Here is a 23,242-nt window from a genome sequence, read left to right on the forward strand (position 1 = left end):
CCCTGCACGCTGTGAACACAGAGCTCCAAGGACACACAGGCTCCTCACCCAAGCCCCAAGGCAGCCCACAAGGTCCTCCCAGAGAAGGACAAGGCAGCTTCCTGGACGCATCGGGAGACAAGAGCATATCCACAAACAAAAGCCCACCTTCCTGGATTCCGTCTCACATTCTCTGACGTATGCCTCTATGTCTTGCTAATGATACCTGAGTTTTAATTTTGACACTTCACCAAAGGAATGACCTAACTACTGATGACAACGTGATGGTGAACAGTGATTTCTATTACGTTGTGGCATCTGTAACCTTTACAGGGGAGGGGGAAGCACATTCCAAAATATTTATCATAACTCTTCCATCATATTCCTTATATATAACGTGAACTTCCTAACTGGGGAAAGAAAAGAAAACGGAATAAATACTCCCTGACCCCTGCTGGGGGGTAGGTTCTCACTTTAAGACTCAATTCCTTACACGTGGATTCAAGAACTGGCAGGAACTGTGGCTGAGGAAGGAGATGGCAAAGCCGGTGCCAGAATGGGCCGAGCGCCCCCTCCTTAACTTCAGGAGCCTTCAACCCGGAGATCAGGGAAGCGAGGAGGCAAACCCCAGGTCTCCTTACCACAGCTGGCTTCATCAGAGTCATCACCGCAGTCATCCATCCCGTCGCATTTCCAGATCAAACTGATGCACACTCCATTCTGACACTGGAAACTGAACTCATCACACACCTTGTGGAACTCGGGGCCTGGAGCTAGGGAAGGAACACCCGAAAAGTCCAGATTGCTTCTACACCGAAGAGCTCAATATAACACTGCTGTTTGGAAACGAGAGGAAAGAACGAACGTCCTCCACCAAGAGACTGCACGGCTGAAGGATCCCTCGAAAGTGAGTCAGTGGAAGGCCTGGCCCCAGCAACTCAGAATGCAACTGTATTTGGAGATAAGGTCTTGAAAGGGGTCATTAAGTTAAAGTGAGGTCATGAGGGTAGAGCCCCAATCTAACAGGACTGGTGTCCTTATCAGAAGAGTAAATGAGGACACAGGTGCAGCAGGAAGACCATGTGCAGACACAGGGAGAGGACGGCCATCCACAAGCCAAGGAGAGGGGCCTCAGAGGAAGCCAACCCTGCCGCCATCTTAACCCTGGATGTACAGCCTCCAGAACTGTGAGAGATCACCTTTCTGTTGTTGAAGGCCCCCAGTCTGTGGTCCTCTGTTTTGGCATCCCAAGCAGACTGACGCAAGTACCTACTATTGAGTTGGCCCAAAAGTTTGTTTGGGTTCGTCCGTGACAGCACGGGAAAACCCGAACGAACTTTTTGGCCAGCCCGATGTAATTCGTGCAGGGCAGTGTTGGGGAACAGGGCTGTAGCAGTGAACGAGACAAAGACCTGCTCTCATGCACACACACTCCAGCTGGGGGAGGCAGCCCACAAAATAAGCGCACAGCGTGCAAAGTGGAAGTGAGTGCGGTGAAGACACTGCAGCAAGGCAAGGGGGCCACTCAGTGATGGGGGCGCAAGAAAGCCTGTGGGTGAAGTTGACATGTGGGCCAAGGTCTCGGTCATCCTCTGTCCTCCCGTTTATCTGTACAACTAACAAGCAAGTTTCCGAAGCAACAAAGGTGAGCCTTCTCAGAAAAGGCAAGACTGGACCCTCAATCGAGACCTTGTAAACTAGATGGAGGCACATCCCCAGGCAGCCCAGTGCCCGCGAGTGACCCCCCTCCCCCCGCCCCACTCACGGCATCCCGCAAACGCCGCATCCTCGTCCGAGCCATCGCGGCACTGGACGATACCGTCACACACCATGGACTGGAACAGGCACTGCTGGCGGTTCTTACACACGAAGTCCATGAAGCGAGTACAGAGGGGCTCTGGAAGGGTCCAGCAAGGGAAAGAGGCTGTGAGCCCCCGGGGCCGGAGGCCTCGTGGGCCCTGGGAGGATGCACCCTGGCCAGACGCGCATTCGGGAGATGGGAGTAACAGGCACAGTCACCGAGCGTTTGCTTTGAGCAAACCCTGAGCTCTAGTACATCGTTAAACTCCCAGGACAATATGATGAGAGGTTTTACTCTCCTGTTTTCCAAATGAAGCACAGGGGGTGGCAGTGTTAAGTATTTTGCCAAGAGCACACAGTGGATGAGGGTGGAGCCGGACCTAAATCCCAGAGCTGCCTGACATCAAAGCCCATGATCTTAACCACTTATCGATCAAATACTGACTCTCCGATATGGGGCCTGGAAAACTGTTGCTATGAAAGCACGGAGTCCTAACCGCTGGACCGCAAGGGAATTCCCCCGCCCCCAACTTATATTATGTTGAAGCCCTAATCCCCAGTGTGACTGTATTTGGAGATAGGACTTTACAGAAGTAATCCAGGTAAAGGGAGATAAATCAATTGATAAACTGATCAAAAGCATCAATAGAAGTGGTGTCCATATAAGAGGCAACAGAGATGCAGGCACAGAGGAGGCCACGTGAAGACACGGCGAGACGGTGGCCTTCAGACCTGAACTGCCACGCTGGCTCATTCCTGGGTCTCCAGCCTGCTCTTCCCCAGGATGGGCACCACTGACTCCAGAAAACCTTTCCGGGTCCAAAAAAACTGGGCATAAAAAGGGTCACTGGGCCTAAAACTATTACCCGAGTGATAGTCAGCAACTAGGAAAACCAATGAAGTAGGAGAAATAAGTGTCCAATTCCAAACCATTGGTCCATTCACAGGACATACTGCAGTTGAACAAAGATGATCATGGACCATGACCTAATTCCACAGTCACCCACCACGGCTCTCTCCCCTGTTCTCCTTCCCCCAAACCGCACCTCCCCAACTCCATCCCTCTGAGTCCTGGTGGAGAACTTGGGGTCACCGCATTTACAAGCTAATTGCAGGCAGGTACTGAGGAAATGAAAGCACTTAGTCCAACGTGTGCCCTTCACTCACAGCCACAAGGCGCCCCCCAGGCAGGGTGAGGACTCACCACAGTGCTGTTCGTCTGAGCCATCCGAGCAGTCGTGCAGACCATCGCAGTGTTTGCTGGACGGGATGCAGGTGCCATTCGGGCAGCGGAATCCGTTGCACTTCTTCTCTGGAATGTGATTCAAGAAGAAGCAGAATAAGGAAACAGGCAAGCACTCACATCATTGTTTGGCCGGGGGGCTGGGGAGGTGACGGGTATTTGTGCCACCCTACGGAGAGCTATCACTATCATAGACGTATACATACGGTGACCCAGCAATGGCACTTAAGAAAAGTAATCTACCTACACGAGTGAAAAATAACAGAGGCACAAGGTTATTCATTGTAGCACTGTTTGTAATAGATTGAAAACCACCTACGTATCCGTCAATAGGGGACTGTGTAATTACTGTACAAGAACACTAGCCTGTTACTAAGAGACTGAAGAAGCACTACGTAAAAACAAGTCCTAGATATACAGTTACGTGGAAAACCAAGGTACGTGGCATACTACGTGTGTAAAACAGGACAAGAACACGTAGTATATTTAAATTTGCATATATGCACAAAAAATATTCTGAAAGGATACACAGCAAAGGGAGGGAACTGAGCAGATTTTTCTTACGTAATCAAAAAAAACTTTTTTTTAATGTAAATTAAAAGAAAAGCTTCAAGTGGATGGAAAAAAGTAGGACACTCTTAAATCACTCACTGTCTTAATTCTTCGGGAATTGTAAACCGAAGCCCTTTTGGAGAAAGTTTGTCCTAGAAACGTTAAGAATCTTAGGTTTCGCACTTAGCATAGAATTCTTAGCGCTAGGTCACCCCTTCTCCTGAACAGAGAGCTACTGCCAGACATGTGGCCTAAAAATCACTTCCAGCAGGCCAGTTAATATTGTGCCATGAAAGGAGCAGAATATAGAACAGCACGCAGACAATGAGTACAACCCCATGAACATCAGGGACGTATGGTATGAAATAACAGAAAAGATGTATATTGGTCTCTGCCCCCGGTTACTGGCATCAAGCTTCTAAAACGCTTATAATTTCCTGAGCGATGGGAAAGTTTTTTGTTCTAATGAGGTGACTGGGGGGGCTGGTCATCAGAAAAGCCATGCGACGATTAGAGGCCTGGCGCTTTCCAGCCCATCCCCACTCCAGGAAGAGGAGAGATCTGGAGACTGAGCTCACGATGGATCATGCCTAAGTGATGAAGCCCCACCCCGCCAAGTCCCAAAAGTAGGCGGTTCAGACCGCTTCCAGGCTGTTGAACACGTGGAGGTGCTTGGAGGGTGGTGGGGCTTGGAGAGGGCGTGGAAGGCCCATGGCCCTCCCCGTACCTTGCCCTGGGCTCTGGGCTCTCTTCCATCTGGCTGTTCACCTCTCTCCTTTATCATGACCTTTTATAATAAACTGGAAAATGTTGTTTCGCCGAGTGCTCTGAGCCATTCTGGCAAATTATCAAACCCAAAGAAGAGGTTGTAGGAACCCAGATTTACAGCTGGTTGATCAGAAGAACATGTGACAACATAGGACTTGTGACTAGCATCTGAAGTGGGGGCTGTGTGATGTGACACTGCCTTGAGGAAGACAGTGTCAGGATTGAGTTAAACTGTAGGACATGCCGGTGTCGGGGAATTGCTTGATATGGAAAACACACATTTGGTGGCCAAGAAGTGTCAGAAGTATTGTGTGAGCAGAATATTGAGACTATAAGGACAAAACAGGGAGTCTTTCCCACAGACACACGGCAAGAGGGTAAGGAGAGAGAGCTTTAAAACTATTTGGTGTGAAATGGGAAAGGTTGGGGGGAGGGATAAATTAGGTTGGGATTAACATGTACGTACTACTCTATATAAAATAGATAATCAACAAGGACCTACTGTCGAGCACAGGGAGCTCTATTCAGTACACTGTAATAACCTATATGGGAAAAGAATCTGAAAACGAACAGATACCTGTGTATGTGTAACTGAATCACTCTGCCGCACACCTGAAACTAACGCATTGCAAATCAGCTATGCTCCAATATAAAACAAATTTTTTTAAAAAATTTGGTGTGCAAAAGCATTTTATGTATTGTGTTTGTACGACAGCTATTTTGTGGTTAATTCGAATGATTATCTCAGAATCCTTTTTTTAATAGATCATATGGAACAAGTTCTGCCTTAACGAGTGGTAAGCCATTTTCCCAAGAGGCCATAACAGAGAGCTCTTAGCCATAAAATGTACCATTTATATAGTAACTCTTGGCTAACTTCTGGCAGAACACTGGTAATGTGACTGCATTTAGTGCTCCGGGTGGGTTAGTGGGTTTCTATTTCTTTTCTTCAAAGTTGTTATGGGCAAGCAGTGAGGCAACCTGCTTGCCCAAGGATTAAGACTACATAACCCAGGCCTACACATTGCACGGCAGTGCCGCACAGAAATTGTGGGCTCACTAGTGGTCAGAGTGGGCACCCGGGCCCGGCGGGACACCATTCAATTTCCTGGCCTGTCTGTTGTCTATCTTCCGGAACAGCAGACATGGGAAATGCTCTGCGTGGGGACAAAGCATCTGCATTTACCACAGTTGACTGGATCTTCATCAGAACCGTCTTGGCAATCCATGTCACCGTCACACGCCCACCGCTGGGGGATGCAGTGCCCGTTGTGACACTGGAAGTTAGAGGCCTCACAGGTGTGATAGATGGCTGCCAGAGAAGGAGAAGAGAGAAATGGTCAAGACGTCCCTCACCTCCGTGCTCCCATCACCATCAGGGGCCAAGTGGAGAGAAGGCTTGTACTAGATCACAGGTATGAATGACCCGGGGCTGCCCTTAAGGTGGAATGCAGCCTCCTAAATGGGCAACAGCTTGAGGCTCTGAGTTTATCAGCGATACAAGCACAGATATACATGTTAAAAAAGTCAGTCACTTTCACAACGATTTATGAGGTAAGAAGTGTTCCCCCTTTTACAGATGAGAAACAGGCTTAGGACACTAAGAAGCTCGCCCACATTCACAAAGATAATGAAGTAATGGCACCAGGGCTGTCCAAATCCAAAGCCTGTGCTTTCTCCACCCTACCTGGCTACTTTATCTTCTCACTCATCCGGATTCTGCAGGATAAGGACAGGCAGTGTGTGCTCAGGGAACTGGGTTCTAAAGCTGGTCCCCACTGTGTGGAGGCCTCAATTTCATCATCTATTTTCATATCTAAGGACCCCTATAAGTTCTGAAAAGCCATGATTTTATAATTCTAAATAAACCACCCAATTTCAAATGTGGAAAACCTCAGGTCTGAAGAGAATAAAAGACGTATCCAAAATCTAACTTTCTGGACAGTTGAGAGAGACATCTACCAGCCAATAATACGGGGCATTCTCTACAGTCATTAAAAGAAAAAAAAAAAAAAAAAACAGGCAAGTGAAACAGAGCCACTGTTATAAATTAACAGGTTCATCTGCATACATGGGCTGAGGCCACCTGGAAGTCGTTTAGAAACCGTCCCAAAACCTCGGTCAAAGACTATTTCAAAGGCATAGTATCTGCCTCAACCCCAACCAACGCTACTAAGCGCCTTCTGCATCAGATTTCCCTTTCCTCCTCTGACACAGAGAGCAGTTTGTGTCTGTTTGTTGCTGAAAGCCAGCGCTGGCCTTGTTTACAACTGGCATAAAATAATATAACCAAGACAGACGGGCTCTCTTGGTTTAACTGTGTGGACAGGACGTTCTAGCAACAGAAGGAGGCAAAACAAACAACAGTGGGTTGTTGAGTGCACACCATAGTTATTTATTCAATCGAGATGGTTGGTAATAGTGACTCAAGGGTTGGGAAAATGGGCTTCCAATGCCCTCTAGAATTTCTACTGCCTTTGAGGCTATTTTTTTTGCAACAGTCTGAAATACAAAGCACCTGATTTTTCAAACCACTTTACAACAAACGGGTGTCCAACATCTGTTGACTTATCTCCTCAAAGACCAAGGCTATATCCGGTAGCATGCAAATAAGTCTACAGGAAGTTTCAATATTTTACAGCCTTTGGCAATCAGAATCCATTAAACATCTTTTTAAAATATACTTATCTCTGATAAGAGGAATAAGTGTATCATGCATGTTACATGAGCTTGGCCCCAGTAACAGCCATTGCCTGGAATACTTCTGATTTATTGGTTTTACAAATCTGACAGCCCTTCAAAAAATTCCTCACCAAAGCCTTGCTCGCTTTCATAAAAGATACTGTCGCCTAAACTCATTGCCATACTGATGTACTTGTTATTATTCAGCCTATGCATTTCAATTCCAGTTGAAAACAATTTCAGAGCGTTAATGAAGTTTCCAAATGACAATTCTGGGAGGCATGTTTGAGATCTCCAGATTCCATCACAGATGCTGGGTCAAGAAAGACTAATTAATCTGCACCATTTCATTCAAGTGGCCAGGTAGGGCTGGAATGCTTAACATACTCTCTTTTTCTGAATTTTTCTGTCTTCTGAGTAACTTACTAGCTCTCTGTCATTGAGTGTCTGATGAATGATACATGCTCAATCGATAATATTTTTTAATTACAAGGATGAAAGAGATGGACTTTAATACAGACTAAAGAATTTGGGGAAGATGAAGAATCCTTTGCATAGCAGAATTCATTGTGACTCTAAGAACAGAAAGGCTAATGGAGCAAATGATCCTGAAATTAGAATACCAGGGTTTCTAATAGAGGCCATTATCCTCCTACCTATTCTCTGACTTGGGCAGATCTCTCCTGACTCAGCAAGACCCGTTGTGACACCTGATCAAAAGCATGAGCCAAATAAACGCGGGGCAGAAGAGATGAATTAATTACCGTGACAACAGAAGCACCGCCTTATTATAAAGCACTGGACTATCAGGAAATGAACGAGGAAAAAGAAATGCTAACAGCAACACAACTTGAACGATTAATAATGTAAAAAAATAACATAAAGCATGAAGAAAAGCGCACTGAAAAATAAAAGGCAGAATTTGAAAAAGAATCAAATAGAGGGACTTCCCTGGCAGCGCAGTGGTTAAGAATCCACCTGCCAATGCAGGGGACGTGGGTTTGATCCCTGGTCCGGGAAGATCCCACATGCCGCGGAGCAACTAAGCCCTTATGCCACTACTGAGCCTGCACTCTAGAACCCACAAGCCACAACTACTGAGCCCGTGTGCCATAACTACTGAAGCCCACACGCCTAGAACCCATGCTCCACAACAGAGAGAAGCCACTGCTATGAGAAGCCTGCACACCACAACAGAGTAGCCCCCACTCGCCGCAACTAGAGAAAGCCCGGTGCAGCAAAGAAGACCCAATGCAGCCATAAATAAATAAATAAATTTAAAGCACACATATAGTACACCAAAAATTATATACATAAAAGAGAACCAAATTGAAATTCTAGATATAAAAAAACATAGCCATGGAAATAAAAATAGCTCAGTGGGTGTGTGAAACAGTAGATCAGATCCAGCTGAAAAGAGAATTGTTGAACTGGAAGAGAAATCTGAGGAAGTAACTCAGAGTCTAGCACAGAGTCATAAGGAGACAACAAATATGAAAACCAGAGGCATGAACACCAGAATGAGACAGTCCAGCAAATGGCTGATAGTTGCTGCTGAAGACAAGAGTAGACAAAGTAGCAAACAGATACAGCTGAAAAGACAGTGGCTGTGATTTCCCAGAATTGATGAAAAATGTAAATCCTCAGATTTTAGAAGGAAAACAAATAGGATAAATAAAAATACTCCCACACCTAGGTAGGTGAAACTGAATAACAAACAAACAAAATGCGAAAAATCTAGAGACGACTGGAGAGAAAAGAATGTCAGACTGTTGCTTCAACAGATAATCTGAGAGGAGAATTTAAATCAATACAAAACAGGCCAGAAAAAAAGGGACTAATTCCATCAAAATACTCAGGGAAAATTACTACAAATCCAGAAACCCAGATCCATCTGAATTCAGTTTTGAGATCAAAATAAAGACATGTTTCTATAAACAAAAACTTGAAGTTTACTACTCACAGACTCCTGCTACAAGAAACACTTGAAGGATGTGCACAGAAAGGAAGCATTAGGTACAAGAAGCAGAAGCGGTAGACAGGTACGTACCTATAAATAAGTTTGGTTACTAAAAAATAATAATGATGACTAATTTTAGGATTTTTAAAGCATAAAACTAAAATACGAAGTATTTCGTGTTTTAAAATACTAAATATATACGAAGTATGTCAGTATTGAAACTGTGGTCAGAGACTGGAATCAAAGCAGGTCGAGGGGAGGGGAAAGATATTAGGAATACACATAAGATGTCTAGGGCAACAGCTAAAAGAACAGAAATGAAACATTTACATTCAAAATCAATGCAGGGGGATGGAGGGGGAGGGATAAAGGAAACTCAATTCCACAGAAAGCAAAACAGGGGGAGGGGAAGAGCCAAGAAAATGCCCGGCACAGACCATGCATGAGAGCTGAGGCCCACAGGACGTCAGTCGACCCACTTTCTTTGGCTCTGCAGGTGACTTAACTTACTAGGCCAGGAAATGAAGTAACCCGCCACACATCAAAATGAGCTCACACCTGACCCCCGACTATTCTGAGATGACAGACAAGGAGAATCATCTTTTAAAGGTTTGGAAGCACAGCCATTGGAACAAGGCTGCAGTTGTGGTGCAAGCACTCTACACTTCCCCAGGTAGCCCTGCCAGAGAAAACCAGAGATAAAACGAGGAGTCTGCGACAAGCCCACCCACAGAAATGAAGTTGTTCATTCTCTGTGGAGGATCGACACATGCACCTGAAACACACGTTTGACTAATGTGCTTGTGCTAACGAGATGTTCAGTCTCCTTCAATACTGCAATTTACAAACGGAAATGCCCAGGTGCGCCCCTCTAATTTATTTATTTATTTGTGGTGTGCGGGCCTCTCACCGTTGTGGCCCCTCCCGTTGCGGAGCACAGGCTCCGGACGCGCAGGCTCAGCGGCCATGGCTCACGGGCCCAGCCGCTCCGCGGCATGTGGGATCTTCCCGGACCGGGGCACGAACCCGTGTCCCCAGCATCGGCAGGCGGACTCTCAACCACTGCGCCACCAGGGGAGCCCCACCCCTCTAATTTATTAACCAACTATCTGCCCGACTCAAAGCTTCCGAACAGCACTCATATGCTTCCTGGGCTGATGGCAGTTCCTTTGCGGACCTTGGTTATCCCTCCTTCCGCGGGCCAGGCTTGTACACGGAGAAAAGCAATCGCCTGCAGTCCTTCCAGAAGCAGAGGCGCAGACACCGAGACTGCGCCAGAAAAGATATGGGGGCGGGGGGGAGTTTACGGGGGGGTGGAATCTGGTAACATCACAGATCGGCCTGTGTGATGTACCTGGCCTTTGAGGAGCTCCGTTTACTCCTTAAAGTCACGTAAGGTCACCTCTAAAGTAAAATGAATGGAGAGTCACAGTTGTGTACAATTACCCAATCAACAGAGGTTCTCTGAACTGGGCACTGGGAGAATATAAAGGAGTAAAATATCATTTCTGCCCTTCACAAACCAAATCTAAAGCAAAGCATAACACACTGATACGTAAGTGTGGGACATGATAACAGATCTACTTTTTATTTGCTTTTACAAATTAGGAGGCATGCTTTGAGCTCCCGGATGCTGGATGGTGTGTAAGAACTGCTGGGGTACCGTGGGGGAAAGAGAGATTAAGACACGGGACTTAAGGGATTTAATTCGCGAGACTGAAGATCCATTCACGGTGGATGGCAAAATGAAGCCTGAATGACCAGATCTCCCCTCGCCACAAAAGGGTTAAAGGAAACATCTTTGCCTCCATCACTGGAGGGATTCAGGGTAGAACGGAATGACAATTTCTAGAGGAGGTTGCAGAGAAAATTTACTCATCAGAAGTGGGCTTTGTTTTCCTGCCTCCAACTTCCCCAACTCCTTGCTGTCCCCGAGTCCACCATGATGTATACGGCCCTCGTTCATTCATTCATTCACAAAAAACAGTGGAGTGAACATGAGTGAACTTAACACCCAACAGAAGAATTACAACATTACTTCTACCTTACACCACCCAGCCTTCCTCTCATATTCTAATGTTGATCCCAAATTTACTTTCAATAAAATCTTACCCAACACAGGTGCAAGCACAATTTAAGCTTTCGGTGTTCAGGGAACCCCTTGATGCTGCATTCCAAAACATGCGCTAGTTCACTGTTACTCAATGTATGGTCCCCAGACCAGGGGGCAGTCTGTAAACTCTGTTACTGGTCCTAAGGAAATAAGCTTGAGCCAAAATGTAAATCAACTCGATCACTCAGGAGACTGTTCAGTTGAACACTTTTCATGGCAAGACCTTCTCAATGGAGGAAGCAGAGAGTTGGTTAAATTTTCGGCACAAGCTTATCAAAGACCAGCTCTTTGAGAAGCACTGATCTCGCTGGTTTCTAAGGTCCATTTCTTACAGCCTAGATTCTGCGATCACGTAGGGCTGCAATGCTACCCAGCACGTGAGCAGGGAAGTGCTTCTCAGGGAGTCCAGGGAATACTGACCGGTACAGTTGACTTCGTCAGACCAGTCCCTGCAGTCGTTGTCCCCGTCACACACCCAGGAGGAGCGGATGCACATGCCAGAGCTGCAGCTGTATTCGTCAATCCGGCACTGGTGCATTTCTGCAGGTGAGACCACAGATTGAGCACAAAAGCTTGCCCGGAATTCTGTCTCTGACGTCAAAGCTCCTAAGGGTTAGAGATGCACCCAATATCCCTATTATCGCTGATGATCCACGCGTGAAGACTTTAACCAGGGATGGAAAGTCCTCGAGGATGGTGCCCAAGTACAGCTGGCCCTCCGGATATTCAGGTCTTGCATCCACAGATTTAGCCAACTGTGCAATATGTACTATGTTTACTGTGCTGAATCCGTGGATGCGGAATCCGTGGATATGGAGGGCCGCCTATGGGACTTGAGCATCTGTGGATTCTGGAACCCGTGGTGGGTCCTGGAACTGATACCCTGTGGATACCCAGGGATGACTGTAGTGCGCTGCAAATGGGGCACAGGTGTGCTGAGATCCTGCCACCTCACACTCTGGCCACCAGTTGCCTCTAGGCAACAGCGGCCTTGGCCATTTATCTTGGTGCACTTTACAAATATCATTTTCTATGCCTCCTATGTCGGGAAGAAGGTTGGGAAGCAATGCTCTGGCTGCCCAGAAAGCCAAATTTTCAAGAAACAGACTTCCAGAGACAGAGCCTGTGGTTTCAGAACAGGAGTAATGAGAACGCCGAGTGTGCTGATCAATGTGAGATGCTTAGCTCAGGGAAAAGAGAGATCAGTGCTGAGCTCCCCAAACAGAAAAGCTGGTGACTTCCTGTGGGCAGAGCTCCTGGGATGCTGGCCGCTGGGGCTGTCTCAAGAAGGGTGGGGGCCGGAGACAAACGAACCAGGGCAGTCTGACCAGGACAGGAGGGGCAACTACACTGACAGCATCTTTTGTAGGCCCTGGGGATACTAACGAAACAGAATTTTCACATGGAATTGTAAAGATTCTAGGAAAACAGGAGTAGCCAAGCCTGGGGGCCCGGGGTGGCTGCCTCAGTGAGAGAGGTTGATGGTGAACTGGGGAGCAGATATTCATGAGGAAACAGTCTGGAGACTCACGAAGAGGACCTGGATCTGAGGTAGGGACCACCCGAGACCTTGAGGTGGACTCAGGTGCACCAGCGTGAATGGACCATGAACAGAGAATCTGAGGGACGGACACCGTTTAACGGTCCAGCACGTGTCCAGTGAGTGGGTGAGAGGACACAGAAACAGATAACCGCGTGGCGATTCCTCCCGACGAGAGCAAAACTGGCTGCACACGTTAACCCTCTGAGTGCAGCGGGGGACGTGGGAGGAATGAAGGGAAAACAGCGCAAACCCCAAGGACTGTTTCCTGGAGCTTCGTATTTTTACAAAGATGAAGGGAAATTATGCAACCACTCCCCCCCAGAGAAGTGCCCTGAGATCCAGGCTAGGATCATTTCCCCCACTCTCCTTATTTGAGTCCCAGTGAGTCAAACCCCCCATTCGTGATGATGCAGGCCCCGTCCAGAAGCACACGCACAGCTGGGCTGGACCTGCCCCCGTGTACAGGCAGGGAGCCCACGGGGCCTCACCGAACCCTCGCAGCGGTGGGGTCAGCATCCGGCCCCCACACGCACTCCCCTCCAGGCTGGGGCACTCTGTGTACTGTTCCCTCCCGTGACAGTCAGCAGCTACGGGTTTGGTACCCAGAGCCCATCAACTAAGACAGGGCTCGTGAAACTGACAGGGGAGGATTATGCAAGAAGAAGGGCGTGGGAAACACAGTCCCAGTTCCCTTTTCTGACACAAACTAACTGTGTCACCTTGAATAAGCCCCCTGACCTCTATGGACCTCAGGTGTTTCATCCGGAAATCAAAAGGACTGAACTAGAGAATTCCCACCACTCCTTCAACTCCAACACACTATTTTCCTAAATAAAAATATCCATTCAGAAAACAGATGCTCAAACAACGTTTGTACCATCCACTGACTTCTAACAGGGTTTACTGAATTAGATCAGTTAAAAAAAAAAAAAACGAAAAAACAGTTCACAAAGGTATAGCTCTGAGTCTCCAGGAGGCTAACGTCATAGCTGCCCAGAGGCGTGCGTGGGCTAAGGCTGTATAGCTGTTAATAACTGCCTGAATTCATTTAGAAATCTTCCTAACTCTCACACTCACGCGTACAGCATCTCTGTAAGGAAGCAGGGTCCGTTACTTTATGAATGAATCAATCCTACCATGTGAATGGAGGCGGCCATGCAGCTGATGTCATGAATCCCACAATGGCTTTCAGAAATCCTCCATTTCCAACCCGTCCCATGAGCCAGGGTGCCGCCCCCTCTGGAAGAGGATTCCTGGACATCACATCCCCTTACCACAGTGACTTTCATCACTATTGTCGCCACAGTCATCCTCAAGGTCACATTTGTAGGAGAGTGGGATACAGGTCCCAGACTCCTGGCAGCGGAACTGGGTGTCCAGATCACAGATGGTAGTAGCTAGGATGGGAAAGAGAGACAACATGTTCATTAGGTCCAGTCAAGTCCCCCCAGATACAAACATCCCACTGGAAGGCCAACTGAAAAAGAGGAGGAAGCAGATTTTAATTGTAATATGAATTTCAACAACAGAATTGAAACCGGGACTTACAGAAAAAATAAACTGCGTGAGAACCTGAAATTTACAACCAAGGGAGATAAGGGCCTATCTTTCCATGGACGGATTCCAGACCCGAACAGGGCTGGGAAGAGTGAGAAACCGTCACTGAGCTAGGAGACAGCATGATGCGTTACATCAGGGGCCCCTGGTACCGGTCCGTGGCCTGTTAGGAACCAGGCCACACAGCAGGAGGTGAGCAGTGGGTGAGCGAGAGAAGCTTCATCTGTATTTACAGCCGCTCCCCATCGCTCACATTACGGCCCGAGCTCCGCCTCCTGTCAGATCAGCGGTGGCATTAGATTCTCATAGGAGCGTGAACCTTACTGTGAACTAGGCATGACAGGGATCTAGGCTGCTCGCTCCTTATGAGCACCTGATGCCTGATGGTCGGAGGTGGAGCTGAGGCGGTGATGCTGGCGCTGGGGAGAGGCTGCAAATACAGATGATCATGAGCAGAGAGGTCTGACTGCACAGAGACCATAATCAATCAATGCGCTTGAATCACCCCGAAACCAGCCCCCCGCCCCCGTCCATGGAAAAATCGTCTTCCACAAAACCGGTCCCCGGTGCAAAAAGGTTGGGGACCGCTCCACTAGATAACCTCCTCAGATCCCCTCAGAAGTGACGGTGTCTTCCTAAATAAATGGCAGAAATACCTTCATCTGGAAAACTACCATTAGGAGGCCCAATTTTACCAGGAAGCTGGCTCCTCACCGTACAGAGGACAGAGGGAGGGTGAGGTAAAATTCTGCAGCAGGAACAGAGGCCCTGCAGTCAGGCGAGACGGGTTTTCAAATCCTGGCTCTGCCTCCTCCTCTAGCAATTAATTTTAACCTTCCTGAGCCTCAGTTTTCTCCACAGCAAAAGGAAGATAAGGTAACGTGGGCAAGCGCTTGTGATGACAGACACAAAGACCTGACGGGGGTCTTAATTCCACCAGCCACAACTTACTTCACCCAACCCCCCTGGGCTTCCGGTCCCGCTACTGTAAAATGGAGATAATACCTACCCTCCTGGCATTATTATGAAGGTCAATAAGAAAACAAGTTTGGGACCAGCACCCATCCTTAGGATGTGAATATAATGGGCTCTAAACAAATGTCACGTCTCCTCCCATCCTTCCTCTCGCCCTTCTGCCTCAGAATGTGAACATAATTCGATTTTTCTCCCCCTTCTAAACAGAAATTATCTGGGTTTAAGCATAAGCCCTAGAACCTTCCAGAAAAGGCTTTGGGAAAGAAGGCTGCTCCTAGAGCAGCCAATCCACAAGGAATGACATGATAGAACAGAATCCTGGGAAGAGGGTGGGGAGTATCAGGAAGTGAGAGGCGGGTGGCAACCCTGCAGTCAGACGTGCCCGGCCACTCTTTATTTGCAGCTCCGTTTCTTCTCCGTAATTGAGTTCATGGTGGGAGGCAGGGGATGAATGCAGAAATGACAAGACTGCAGGGGATTCATGTCAAAACCCCCAGCGGCTGACAGCCACCCAGGGCAGGAGCCTGCTGAAGAGGAAGGGGGATGTGCCGACAGCATCCCTCCCACGTCTGCCTTTGTTGCCACACCTCTCCTCTCCCCTGGCAGCTGACGAGATGCCTCGTTTAACTTCCAGACAGCATTGCCCAGCCACGGCCTGTCCCCTCCTGCAGCCCTGCCCAGGAACAGGGTGCCTGGCCCCTCCTTGATAAGGGAGACCCTCAGGAAGGCTCAGATAAGCACCACCCTCCTGGCTCCCAGGCTCCACGTTTTATACCCTGCAACCCTCACCCCCTCACCTCTGCCACATCTGACTAGTCCAGGACCCAAGCCGCGGGGAATTGCAAGAAAGCAGAGCAGAAAGCAAGTCTCAGGGGCTCGGGAGGGTAAATCCCGGCTGACATTTGCACCTAACCAGAAGGAGCGCAGAGCCAGCTGCATACTTCACTCCGAAGAGAAGCTTAAACTCTGCATGGAAACCTGTGAGGCCACAGCTCAGGGGCTGTGGGGAAGGAGATGGAGGGAGGTCTTCCTCGCAAAACACTGAACCAATATGAGACCCCAGCTCATCCATCTAGTAGAAACCAAAGCCCAGGAACCCCAGGAGGAATCCCGAGCTACTGGAACACGAGGTCATCTAGTTTACAGCTCTCTGCTTCAGCTACGCCTCATTACGTCCGGGCAGTTTTCTTACAATGTGTTAATTCTAAGAAGTGTCTCCTTGCCCACCCTCTTCCGTAACAAACTCCTTTGCAGAATCTGCTCCAATGATGTTAATATCAATTAATGTCTGTAAGGAGCGTTGGCTATTCCCTCACAAATATCGCACCTTCCTGAGACCCTTGCAGGAAAGAAAAACACACGGAGAGGCTGGTGCTCTCCCAAATCTGCTGTTGGTAAGCTCCTCTCCCTCCGCGTGAAAGGCAGCCACCGAAACCAAGGAAAAATGATTACGGTCTGGTAATAACCTCCTATGAGCCAGAAAAGGCATACATAGGATTGCAGGGCCCAGATGAGTTAACGAGTTGACTGTTTCTGAAGTTGCTTTCTGGGAGGAGGGGCATATGAACGGGCACGTGCTCTACAGACGGCTGGCAAAACACCTTCGCCAGAGGCAAGGTGGGTACACAGAGATGGGACACACCCATTAATCTGTCCTTATAGCGCAAAATGAGAAATGAGCTTCTGGAATGCCAAAGGCAAAATATTTGGAAGAGAAGCCTTCAGACTGGTCTCTGGCTTCCCTGCTCCGGCCTTTCTCCCACCTCATTCATTCTGCCCATGCCTTTATCTTTCCAAAGGCAAAATCTTATCCTGTCATCTCAATGTCATTCCAAACTGTTCTTCTGATAAAGTCCAAAGGTCCTTGCTACTCTGGGCCCCAGGCACCAGGCCACCCTCCCCTTACCCCACAGCTCCCACTCAAGTTCTCAATAACCCACGCTGCTTTCCAGCTCGCACAGCACACACTGGCCTCAGGGCTTTCGTCCATGCTGCTCCCTTGCCCGTCACTTTCCTCCCTCTACCTCTGCTTGGTTCACCTCTGCTCACCCTTCCTAAGGACCTCCCCAAGGCTGATGGGGGCACCCTTCCTGAAGCTCATGGCGCTGCCCCATCACAGCATGGCTCGAATGTACCTGGCTGGTTACTTCTCTGACCCCGCTTCAGACTGTAAACTCTGTGTCCACTTTGATCACCAGTTTATCCCCAGGCCTATCACAGAGCCTGGAACACATGGTCCTCAAGAAACACGTGTTGAGTGAACGGGTGAACACATTACTGACTGACCTCTCCTTAGGAGATGATGTCGAAGCTACTAAAAATTAACTGAAGAAAGACGGCCAACTTTGCGGTAAATAGATTATCCATTATAAGTAGTTATTTGTTTGTCCTTAAACCCTGCTAAACAGAATCACATACTTCCGTAGTTGGACCTTAGAAATTACATAGTCCAAAGATGACATCTACTTGCACACATCCCAATGTTCCCACAACCCAGGCCAAAGCTGACATCACCAATTAGAACAGCCTCTCCTGAGCCTGGCAGGTAGCCAGCACCAACTGATTGGAGGTAACAAGGTAAAGCCTGTTTCCCATCTCCGAAAAGGCTAAACATTAAATTTATAAATCAAGGACTATCACCTGGTCACCTGCCCCAGGTCACCAGCTCTATTCACAGTGGAAGAGCCACAGTCAGAGCCCAGACTGCCTGACTCCCAAATCAGCTCAGTTCCAACCATGCGACGTATTTGTACATCTCTTGCAATGAGTAGCTAGCTTACTTAAGTGGGTTTGCTTTAATTAATAATAAATATCTAATACGGAAATGTGTTTTCTCTAGCCGCTTAAATGGGCATCACTGATCATGGGGGCCCCAGACTGCAGGCCCCACCCAGGAGGCGCCGACCAGCCTTCCGAGTAATGGGAAATGCCTATCATCCCGAAAACTCGGCCAAGCGGGGACTCACGGCAGTTCCTCTCGTCGCTCATGTCCCCGCAGTCGTTGTCAAAATCACACCACCAGATGCTGTTGATACAGTTCCCATTGCTGCACCGATACTGGTTGCGGAGACAGGTGTTCTCTGGCCATCGGGGGAGACAGAGGAGGAAACGAAACCAATATCATTCTTCCTGCTGGACCACAAGGCTTTCTCTTTTGAGTGTCCATCTGTCTTACTCAAATAACAGGCCTTAGACGGCAAAGGGGAAGGGGGATGCCACAGACACGTGCCCACCGGGAAGCAAGGGTCCAAGGAGGCCCCCTGCTCTCCTCTTTTAATTAAAATTGGAGAAGAGGCAGCTAGGAGCGTCAGAGGGGGTTACGAGGATGAAAAAGGAGAGTGATGGTGCCAGGTGGGTCTAGTGGATACAGTGGGTCTAGTATCAATGTTATAAAATACTAATTTCACAAGGAACTCCTTAAGGGACTGTGTGCAAAGATCCAAACATACATTCAGTGTATCGATATAGTTTATACATACTATGGTCATATATATTCACATATATTCCATTTATTAACGAGGAGGGTTATGGAGATTTGCTTTACATATTCTTGAGGATTTTTTTTCTGCTTCTTCAAAGCAAGCAGTTACGATTCCTCACACAGAAAAAAAGGCACTGTTTAGTCGACTGGGTCGAGAACACGTGATGACTGGCCTCCTGTTTGGGTAACCAAAGGCATTCTGACAGGGATACAGAGAGGCCCTCTTCTCCTGCTGGAATTCAGTGTTAACTCCATTTCTTTCCAAACAACTTTAAGATGATGTCGAGAGCCTGAAAGAGAGTCTCCTGTGTCTTAGAAGAAAAGGTTCATTTTCTTTCCGTTTGTATTTCTTAAGAGAGCCCAGAAGGCCACATTGGATAAATGGAAAAACTAGACAGGAAAGAAAGATTGAGCAGGTTTTCAGGGGGAAAATGTTAGAATCCACGTGGAAAGGGGGAGTGAAATGAGGCTGCTGTAGTCACTTGGCCCGGGCTCGGGAGGAAAGGCTCGAAGTCCTCTGCAATATTGGCTGGAAAGTTCAGACGTTTCCAGGCTGGCAGGGGGCAGGGGGCAGGGGGGCGGGAAGCTGCCGGATGAGATGTGGTGAACTCTGAAGGAGTCCGACCAGTCCCTTGCCTAAGTCAGGGTGGTCCGACTTACGGAAGCAGGAGAACTGGAGAAGATAGATGTGGGGCGTGGATGAGATGAGGAAGAGGTGGGAAAGAAAAGAAAGGGGCACTCAGAGGAAAGCCTGCATCTCCTGACACGAATCCTAAAAGCAGCTCTTATTTTTAAAGGAACAGCACGGGCCTGTTCTGGATGAGGACTGAGGGATCAAGGGCCTTGGAACCTGAACCAGGATGTCTGTATCTAGGGGGGTTTAATTTCTACCTGGGGCATTTTTAATAACCCCAAACATGAGTGCATCGAGGACACCCGGAGTGGGGACAGAAGGGAAGGGGGATGGTGGGAAAAGGAAAGCGACGCACCTTCTTTGACACACGTGCTGTTCTTCAGCTGATAGCCGTGAGGACACTCACACATCAGGTCCCCGGACGGGAGGGTGCTGCCGGACACACCGTCTGGACACCTGCAGCTTCTAGTGTTGTTGGCCTTGGGCAGACACAGCAGGCTGCACGGCCTGGATGCACAGGAGGTGCTTCCTGGAAAGGAGACGGATGGTGGTGGCCAGGTTAGTAAACACCAGGGTGCACCGAACGCAGGCCTGAGACCCAGGGCGACTTCCTCCCTTTACAGACCCAGCAACACGAAGCTCAGGAAGAGAAAGAAGTGGCGAGTGTGAGACGGGCCCTGGCCGGATCAGATGGCCCCGGATCCAAGCCAGGCACCCACCGGTCCTCCTGGGAATCTGAAATCAGGACGCTGAGACACCACAGGGTAGGTGGGGAGCGGATCCGGGAGGAGAGTCATGCCCCATGGGTGTCACAGGTGCTGCAGGGGATCACAGGTGCTGCAGGGCAAGCCAAAACCTGTACAAATCAGAGCCGTGCAGGTAGGATCAGGCTGCAGCGTCAGGAGGATGAAGCCGACTTAGGGAGAGAAGAAAGGATGACACCAGGACGAGGGAACGGGGAGGGGGAGGGAGGACGGCTTTGCCAGGCCCAGCCCCAATCCCCATAGGTGCACCTGCACCTCCTATATTGGGTTCCTTCCTATCCCCCCTTCATTCTTTCCACAGCACTTTTCACTTGAGTTAGCTTGAGTGAGCTTACTATACCTTGTGACCCAAAAGCCCTTAATTAGAACATACACCTGAGAAACGACAGGGCTCGGACAAAAATCTGGGCCTGCCCTTCTCAATTCCTTTATGCCAGGGCACAGCTGCTGAGCCCAATGAGGAACCAACCAGAGACCCATTAGGCAATAAATCCACATGCAATGAACCCACATAAGGACCAGTCACTGTTGATCTAGCCCACTATTTCCAATCTTTTCTCTGGTTTAGCTTTCTAAAGAGAGTGCCAGCTAGAGTCCATACAATCCTCCACTGTGCTCTCAAGGGAGGACTTCTGTGGATGGGCAGTGATGGAAAAGGTGTTTTCTACCCTCCACGTCTTTCTGGGAAGGAGAGGGAGGACCCATAACCATTTCCTAACAGCTGAAAATATGATGCGACTATAAAGCAACGTGAAAGCCATGTAAATTAAGAAATGTATTTTTTCCTTTTGCCTGTGATTACTCATCACCAAAACTGGGAAAAAGAAACATAAATGCTTGGATAAAACTCAACTGATAAAGATTCTTCAGCTGTGCCATCTCGTGGACAGAGAACCCCACCAGAATGAAATCCAAGTAACCGGTTTCCAGCCAGCCAAGATCTGAGCTACGCCACGCCTCTGCTGGCCTCTGGCAGGGAAACAGGGTTCATTAATGACAATCAGTACTCAGATGGGTGATGACACACTCAGAAGCCTTGGATGTGTCGGCACCTCATCGGTATTTAACTGGTATTACACATAAAAATAAAAACCCCCATGGTACAGCAACAGTATTGCTTTCGTGCTAAGGATCCAAGAGCACAAGGCATTACCAAGTAGATAAAATACACACATCCACAGGGGGAGACCTGTATGATGAAACATTCAAAAGGGGTTTGCAAATGACTCCATCAACCTATAGGCTGGATTATCATAGTGAATAACCTGCTGACTGGAGCAGAAATGCCAGAAACCAGCTCCCGCTCATCTGTTCCACGGGCAGACACTGTCCCTTTATCTCAAATACACCTGCCGTGGGCTGCAGAAGGGAATGTTGAGCTGCCAGTAACGAAAACAACCCCATCTGGGGTTCTGGAACATGTTCTTTGTATTCAAAGGATGCTGTCATGTTTGACGTTACAAGAAATTGAATAATAGAATATTCGAAAAACACTCAACGACAGGAGTATTTTCACATGGGTCGTGTCTGTAAAATAACACAACTGACATTTTCCCGTGCAGGGCAAATGTTCCCACCCGAAGAAGCAAGAGGTGAAAGTACAGTGCCCAAAGGGAGATGCAGTAATTCAGGAGATTGGTCTCAACAGACCCGAATGAACCTGCAGCCCGAGAGGCAGGGCCAGGGACAAACCCCAACCTAGGCAGCCAAGTCACTGACCCCGACCCCAAGAGTTAGGCAGGGCAGGAGTGTGTGCGCAGGTCCAAAGCCACAGTACAGAAAATGGGAGTACTAGTTACAGAGAACCCGGGAGAGCACGGAAGGAGGATTCAGCAGAGTTCCACTACAACACAGCTAGAGACCCCTCACCCAGGATGTCACAGCCTTTTGTGGGCAAGGTGGGCAATGTGAAGAGTGGACAGCCTTCATCTCCAAAGATGTCCCTTTAGAAGACCAAACACTTAGCCCCACAGTGTCTTCACTAGGCGTAGTCAGAACATTGTTAGACTTCCTCTTTGGAAAACTCCCCCAGAACCAGTTTAGGAGCCAAAATTGCTATTATCTCGCTTAACGATCTACATACTTGACAATTATCAAATCCACCCCACACGATAAATATCTGTCTTCACTACAGACACTGAAAAGCACGTGTTTACTGCCGGCTCTGAAGGAGAATTCAGAGAACTCCCGAGTATTTTAACCCATTACAGCATCAGCTGCATACATGAATAGCCTTGCAAAGTACGCTGTTTTAAGGAAAGAACACTCTTCATGAAGAGTTAATTCCAGTAACGCTGTGTAAAAAGCAGCCAGGTATAAAGACCCAAAAATGCATCTGTTTATAACCAAATATCCCAACGAGACACTTTGCAAGTGAACAAAATGCTTATCCTAAACAAGAATCAATCAAAATCTAGTACTTCTCGATCACTGTTGTATCCCACGGCACTGCTAATCCAACAACAGATCACAGACGGAACAGAGCCTGATGGTTTTATTGAAGTTCAAGCTTTGAAGTCAACTAGGCCACGGTTCAAATGCTCACCACTTACTAAATGTGTGATGGAGAAAAGGTACGGAACCTGACTTCCACATTGTCATCTATAAAATGGGAATAATAATACGCACGGACTTGGGGAAGGTTAACTGAGGTTATATAAGCCCACTGAGCAAGTCAGTGTGGTGCTTATGACACAGGAAAATCTCTTAGAGTAAATGCCGTTATCACTTTACACACGGCTAGTACAAAGTCCTGTGTGTGTTAGGAGCAGACAACAAAGTTAATAAAGCTCGACTGGCACCAGGGATTGCCACTACCCATCGTGAACTTGTAATACTCTCAGTGTCCGACAAAGCAGACAGGACTGAGCAAACAAGTTCAAGGCCAAGAGGCGCCCACTGCACACCGGCAGTGCTGGCAGCCAGGTGCCACTGCAAATGCTTTGATGTAACCCAAACCGGCCTGAGACGTGACATACTGGCTTCGCTGGCCCTGTGTCTGCGGGCAGGAGGTCCCCGGGAAGCGGGAGACAGGCCATGATTCCCCCTTTACGTCTCAAAGAGTCACCTTCCTTTAAACTAGCCAGAGTAGCTCCGGGGTCACAGCGGTGACCGCATGGCAGCTGGGATAAAGTGACCGGCCGAGACTCGGGGTGGGAACCGGGGTTTACAGGTCCATCGGAACACAGGGT

General features: G+C 48.3%; 1 protein-coding gene across 3 annotated transcripts in view; it reads right to left on the minus strand.

Moving 5' to 3' along the window:
* SORL1 (sortilin related receptor 1) overlaps positions 1-23,242 on the minus strand; it is a 167,210-nt gene that overhangs the window by 40,209 nt on the left and 103,759 nt on the right. For all 3 annotated transcript variants that reach the window (XM_032638925.1, XM_032638924.1, XM_032638923.1), the window contains 8 exons: positions 19,643-19,816; positions 18,139-18,252; positions 13,915-14,037; positions 11,518-11,637; positions 5,529-5,654; positions 2,984-3,091; positions 1,745-1,876; positions 621-752 (listed from right to left, as the gene is read on the minus strand). In XM_032638925.1, coding sequence (XP_032494816.1) covers positions 621-752; positions 1,745-1,876; positions 2,984-3,091; positions 5,529-5,654; positions 11,518-11,637; positions 13,915-14,037; positions 18,139-18,252; positions 19,643-19,816 — 1,029 coding nt within the window. The remainder of the gene's footprint in view (positions 1-620; positions 753-1,744; positions 1,877-2,983; positions 3,092-5,528; positions 5,655-11,517; positions 11,638-13,914; positions 14,038-18,138; positions 18,253-19,642; positions 19,817-23,242) is intronic.

Source organism: Phocoena sinus, chromosome 8 (assembly GCF_008692025.1).
Source record: "Phocoena sinus isolate mPhoSin1 chromosome 8, mPhoSin1.pri, whole genome shotgun sequence".
Lineage (NCBI taxonomy): Eukaryota > Metazoa > Chordata > Mammalia > Artiodactyla > Phocoenidae > Phocoena > Phocoena sinus.